The sequence below is a fragment of the Octopus sinensis genome, linkage group LG4 (genome assembly GCF_006345805.1).
Source record: "Octopus sinensis linkage group LG4, ASM634580v1, whole genome shotgun sequence".
NCBI classification, from domain to species: Eukaryota; Metazoa; Mollusca; class Cephalopoda; order Octopoda; family Octopodidae; genus Octopus; species Octopus sinensis.
This window is the reverse complement of record NC_043000.1, coordinates 14,893,951-14,901,304: the sequence shown is the minus strand read 5'-3', so window position 1 is coordinate 14,901,304 and position 7,354 is coordinate 14,893,951. Positions and strand designations below refer to the sequence as shown.

At 40.0% G+C, this 7,354-nt stretch overlaps 1 protein-coding gene across 1 annotated transcript; it reads right to left on the bottom strand.

Annotated features, from left to right (window-relative positions):
• Nucleotides 1–410: 410 nt before the first annotated feature.
• LOC118763314 (PR domain zinc finger protein 14-like) lies at nt 411–6,643 on the bottom strand. Its single transcript, XM_036502680.1, has 3 exons — nt 6,632–6,643; nt 4,251–4,361; nt 411–700 (listed from the first exon to the last, which is right to left on the bottom strand). The coding sequence occupies exons 1-3, from the start codon at nt 6,641–6,643 to the stop codon at nt 539–541; spliced, it is 285 nt and encodes a 94-aa protein (XP_036358573.1). The 3' UTR covers nt 411–538.
• Between the last annotated feature and the right edge of the window lie 711 nt (nt 6,644–7,354).

Below are 7,354 nucleotides of genomic sequence, written 5' to 3'. Positions count from 1 at the left end.
GCGGTATTTCGTGTGCCTCTACGTTCTGAGTTCTAATTCCACCGAGGTCGACTTTGCTTTTCATCCTTTCGGGGTCGATTAAATAAGTACCAGTTACGCACTGGGGTCGATATAATCGACTTAATCCGTTTGTCTGTCCTTGTTTGTCCTCTCTGTGTTTAGCCCCTTGTGGGTAGTAAAGAAATAGGTATTTCGTTTGCCGCTATACATTCTGAGCTCAAATTCCGCCGAGGTCGACTTTACCTTTCATCCTTTCGGGATCGATAAATTAAGTACCAGTTACGCACTGGGGTAGATATAATCCACTTAATCCGTTTGTCTGTCTTTGTTTGTTCCCTCTGTGTGTAGCCCCTTGTGGGCAGGAAAGAAATAAGTTTCTGGTGCTGTTGTTGATGTTGTTGTTGTTGTTGTGTATTGCTGCTGTAGTTGTTTAACGTTTGTCCAATGAGTGCTGCTGTTGTTGTTACTGTTGCTGTTACTATTCCTATTACTGCTGTTGTTACTGTTTTCTACTAGTGCTGCTGTTACCTGTTCAACTTCAGTCTTGAGTATGGACATTCATGTGGAATTTTAGTTCGTATGGTTGAGAAAACGTCTTTCCACATGTAGTGCACATGCACATTTTCTCCTTGGCATGAGTCCTTCGCACGTGACTGTCGTGTGCTGCATGTGACGCGAAAGCTTTCCCGCAGTGTTTACACTAGAAGTAGAAATGAGAATACAAGAAACCGTTACAAATAGAAATCCAAATAAAAACACGTGAGATATAAACATATGGGATATACGAGGGGATGCTGGAAAGTTCCCTGCTTTTAAGAGTATCGCAAAAGGCCTGGTTGGAGGCTCAACCTTACGAGTTCTTTTACAGGCCTTAGAAAAACATGAAGGATTGCTGCAATGAGTGTGTGAATCCGAGAGGAAATATATTGAATAAAATCATAATTAACTGACTCTCCTGTATTTTTTATTTTACTCAAGGTCATGAACTATTCAGCACCCCTCGCATCTGTGAGCGTGTGTGGGGTCGATTTACTCGACTAAAGGCGGTGCTCCAGCATGGCCACAGTCAAATGAGTGAAACAAGTAAAAGTAAAAAGTATAACAGGCTGGACATTGTTATTGGGCACTGACAACAAAAAGTATATACCATCATACAGAGCTGCTCCCTTGCTGATATGAACATCTCTTCAGAAGTTAAGGCAAAATAAGGATAACTCTTTTACTTGTTTCAGTCATTTGACTGCGGCCATGCTGGAACACCGCCTTTAGTCGAGCAAATCGACCCCGGGACTTATTCTTTGTAAGCCCAGTACTTATTCTGTTGGTCTCTCTTGCCGAACCGCTAAGTGACGGGGACGTAAACACACCAGCATCGGTTGTCAAGCGATGCTAGGGGGACAAACACAGACACACAAACACACACACACACATATATATATATACATATATACGACAGGCTTCTTTCAGTTTCCGTCTACCAAATCCACTCACAAGGCATTGGTCGGCCCGGGGCTATAGCAGAAGACACTTGCTCAAGATGCCACGCAGTGGGACTGAACCCGGAACCATGTAGTTGGTTAGCAAGCTACTTACCACACGGTCACTCCTGCGCCTACAGACAAGTACTTCAAAACCTTCAGTTTCTATACCTAGATTATAACTTCACATTTGGTTTTGTAAGTGCTTGACAATTTGGAAAAGCTAAGGGTTTTCAGAACACGCACATTACAAATACAATTTATAAGCAGATCTGTAAAAATAACGAAGACATTTCTCAAATTCAAAATGTGACATTGTCTTTTTATCAACATTCCGACAACGGATATTTTGCATTTTTTTTTAGAATGACAGAGCTTTTAGTATCTCATTTACAGAAAGACTGCAAATAATAAAAAAAAATGGAAGAGATCATACGTATACACACGCACGTACATATACATGCATACATACATACACACGTACATACATACGTACATACATACGTACATACATACATACATACAAACATACATACATACATACATACATACATACATACATACGTACATACGTACGTACATACATACACACGTACATACATACATACATACATACATGCATGCATGCATACATACATACATACATACATACATACATACATACATGCATGCATGCATACATACATACATACATACATACATGCATGCATGCATACATACATACATACATACATACATACATGCATGCATGCATGCATACATACATACATACATACATACATATACACGTACATACGTACATACATACATACACATGTACATACGCACATATGTACATACATACACACGTACATATATACATACATACATACATACATACATACATACATGCATGCATGCATACATACATACATACATACATACGTACATACATACATACATACATATACACGTACATACGTACATACATACATACACTCGTACATACGTTCATACACACGTACATACATACATACATACATACACACGTACATACATACATACATACATACACACGTACATACGTACATACATACATACACACATACATACACACGTACATACGTACATACATACATACATATGTACATACGTACATACATACATACATACATACATACACACGTACATACGTACATACATACATACATACGCACATACATACATACACACGTACATACGTACATACATACATACATACATACACACGTACATACGTACATACATACGTACACACATACATACACACGTACATACGTACATACATACGTACACACATACATACACACGTACATACATACATACATACATACATACATATGTACATACATACGTACATACATAATACATACATACATTCATACACACGTACATACATACGCACATACGCTAACTGGCACTCCATCGGTTAGAATGACGAGGGTTACAGTTGATTCGGTCGATGGAACAGCCTGCTCGTAAAATTAACGTGAAAAGTGGTCGAGTACTCCACACACACGCGTACCCTTAATGTACATACATACATACATACATACATACATACATACATACATGCACACGTACATACGTACATACATACATACACACGTACATACATACATACATACATACATACACACGTACATACATACATACATACATACACACGTACATACATACATACATACATACATACATACATACATACATACATACATACATACATACACACGTACATACAGGGAGATTTAGTGTGACACAAAATGTAACAAGGCTGGCTTTTTGAAATACAGACACTACTCATTTTTGCCAGCTGAGTGGACTGGAGCAACGAGGAATAAATTGTCTTTCTGAAGGACACAGCGCGCTGCCGGGAATCGAACTCCCGATCTTACGATCGTGAGCCGACTGCCCTAACCATTAAGCCACGCGCCTTCACATACGTACATACGTACATGCACAACGGCAAGGTAAGTAGACTGATACGACTAGTCTGAGGTGGAACACATTCATATTGATATGGTATTCATTTCCATAACATGATGGTCAATTGTGACAAAATAGGAAACTTGTTGATGCTTTTATTTAGCTTCAGGTCAGTGTTTATTGAGCTGGCCAATGACTAAAGGTGTTCCAAGCGTGACCCTCCTGTCATATTTTAAAAAGACCAGTGTATTTAAAAATTACGCCATTTAATATGTCCGTTCTGTTTTCAAATGATAATAGTGTAACTTGGTGATCAGTTCGTGGCCTAATGGTTAGGGTGTTTGCACTCTCGATCACAAGGTCGTAGTTTCGATTCCCGGACCGGGCTGTGTGTCGTATTCTCGAGCAAAACACTTCATTTAATGTTGTTTCAGTCTACTCATCTGTAAATGAGTGACTGTACGACGGACTGTACGAGGTATGTTGTAATCTCTGCCACTTAAAGGCCATGAAAACCGAATAGCCGGCCCTTTACGCCCTTGGGCTCGAGGCAACAATGTCCAGATACTGTTACTTCTGCGGCTGCTTATAATGATGATAATGACAATGTAGCGGGGTTTAAAGGGAATTTGGTTTATATTTATAACAGATCAGAGCGACGACGTTTAAGCCCACTCATTGGTTCAATGTTGTGAGTTAATGTCACGTGATAGCCTAAGAATACCCGGGAACACAATGAAATACCACCATCAACAGATTCGAACTCATTACTTATGAATATGTTGTCCAATATTTGAACCACTCCACCAATACATGGTTAAAACTTACCTTAAAAGGTTTTTCACCAGAATGTTGACGTATATGAGTACGCAGGATGCTGGATGCTGTGAAAGCCTTATTGCAATAAACACATTTGTATGGTCTCTCGCCACTGTGAACCTGTAATATATGGAGGTTAAACAATTGATAACTGAAACGCACAAATCATCTGAAGCTCAGCAAAAAAAAAAAAATCTAAGCAAAAAATGCAAGAGCAAAATCTGGAGAGTATCTCTCTTGGTAAACTCGCAGTATTGTCTGTTCTAACACAACATCCACTTTTAAATGGTGTTTAAATTTTAGTTTTTATCTTTTTACTTCTGTCACTTTAATTAGTTTTTGATAAGCCCGCTGGCTTTTAGCGACACCAGTGCCTGATTGGGTTCTGTGATTCTATGTATATCGTTAGCTGGACAGTTACTCCTATTTCCAGGAGTCATGTATTTACCATTGACAAGACCAAGTAAGGCCAAAATCACGCGATCTGGGTGTCCTGGCAGCGAGGAAGGCGGTGATTGTCTCCTTCTAGCGGTGTAAACAAGTGTGCTCATATGAATCACGAAACTATATGAGAATTTCTCTTGTAATAAATTCGTCATATTTTGTATTCTAATACAACATCCGCTTTTAAGTGATGTTAAATCTCTCTCTATATAAAGCTGAAGTTGTCTGTGTATGGCAGGTTTGGTAGCCTTCAACTAACACTATCTCCTCCGAGACCCTGTGGCGCAAGTTGACCAAAATTGAGAGTATTATAAAAGAAGGCTTGCTCTGCCTTCCGTAGAAGATAAAATTCAAATCGGACCATGTTTACATAAAAAAGGTGCTTTTTTTCTATGAAAAACCCTATTTTTTACGATGTTTTGACTGCTGTGTCGCCATTTTTCGACCATTTTTCAACCAGAAAGATGTTCACTTAAAGAGAATAACAAGCTACATAATGTAAAATTTTTACTTTTCAAAAATTCCAATTCTAAAGGGTCGAAAAGAAAACAAAACCCGAGCAACACCGGGTGATACTGCTAGCTTTAACTAATTTTGTTTTTAATCCTGAACGATATGGTTCTCAAAGGCACAACGTCACAGCAAAGGAGTATCTGAGTAGATTTTTAAAAACATAATTTTAAAGCTTCAGAAAATCTAGACCGAATCTTGGCTGAATGAAGACATCACTTATTTTGCTAATGATTTTCCATCTTTCAGCACATCAGTCATTTTTATGAGTTAAGATTATTCTAATTCTGTTTAATATAAGCAACTGAGATTAAACTAACGAACCGACGAACAGACACACGGTGTTATTGACACGATTATCACACCAGTGTCAATATGACTTCCTTAAAGGAGGAGGCGCAATGGCCCAGTGGTTAGGGCAGCGGACTCGCGGTCATAGGATCGCGGTTTCGATTCCCAGACCAGGCGTTGTGAGTGTTTATTGAGCGAAAACACCTAAAAGCTCCACAACGCTCCGGCAGGGATGGTGGTGATCCCTGCTGTACTCTTTCACCACAACTTTCTCTTACTTCCTGTTTCTGTTGTACCTGTATTTCAAAGGGCCGGCCTTGTCACTCTCTGTGTCACGCTGAATATCCCCGAGAACTACGTTAAGGGTGCACGTGTCTGGAGTGCTCAGCCACTTACACGTTAATTTCACGAGCAGGCTGTTCCGTTGATTCGGATCAACAGGAACCCTCATCGTCGTGACCGACGGAGTGCTTCCCATCACACCAATGTCAATATGACTTCTTTAAAGGAACATTTTTAATGTTGCTCAGCAATTTTAATCATTGTAAACAAAATACGAAATCGTAACACGCATATTATTCCTCAGATCGGGTTACATACAGTCGTGGCACTACGTTGGTTACCACGACGAGGGTTCCAGTTGATCCGATCAACGGAACAGCCTGCTCGTCAAATTAACGTGTAAGTGGCTGAGCACTCCACAGACACGTGTACCCTTAACGTAGTTCTCGGGGAGATTCAGCGTGATACAGAATGTGAGAAAGAATAGCGAGTGAATCTGGTAAACGGAAACTGTGTGGAAGTCCATCATGTATGTATATATATGTGTGTATGCGCGCGTGTTTGTGTTGTTTGTGTATGCTCCCCCACACCGCTTAACAATTGGTATTGGTTTGTTTACGTCCTGATAATTTAGCCGTTTCGACTGATAGATAAGCACCTGCGTTAAAAATAATTACTGGGATCCACCTTTTCGACTAAACCACTCAAGGCAATGCCCTAGCATGGCCGTAGTCCAATGACTAAAATATGTAAAAGACAAAAGATACAAGAAAATGAATTTTGATGATCCCATACACCATCATAATCTCTATTGTTATAACAACCGCCATCATCACCATCACTATCGTCAATAAGACACTTACCGATAACGTCATGACCACAAGCACCATTATCACCATCTGCGTATCACTTCAAAGACTGTTTTTATCAACACATCTACTCTCTCTGCAACTACTATTATTGAATTTGACGAGGGATGGCCGACGACGATAACGTTTCTCCCCACCATCCATCTCCCTTTCTTCTCCCCCTGGTCATTTTCATCATTATCGTTATCGTCGTCATCATCATCATCGTCGTTGTCGTGTGCTACTTTAACAGAAATCGCACACGCGTGCTCACACACACGCACACACGTGCTCACACACACGCACACACACGCACACACACACACACGCACGCACGCACGCACGCACGCACGCATGATTGTTGGGTTTTCGGAACGGAAAACTGGATATAATATTCAGAGAATGGTGAGCTTCTTTTACTGGACCCGAGAGAGAGAGAGAAAGAAAGAGAGAGAGGAATAGAGAGGGAGCGAGAGAGGGAGAGAGAGAAAGAGAGAGAGAGAGAAAGAGAGAAAGAGAGAGAAAGAGAGAGAAAGAGAGAGAAAGAGAGAGAAAAAGAGAAAGAGAGAGAGAGAAAGAGAAGAAGAAGAAGAGAAGAAGAAGAAGAAGAAGAAGAAGAGAAGAAGGGGGTAAAAACGAGACTGCAGGAAAGGAAATGAAAGAAAGGAAAGCAAAATAAATGAATAAATAAAAGGATGAAAATAAGAACATCAACAGCGACATCTACATAAGAAACAA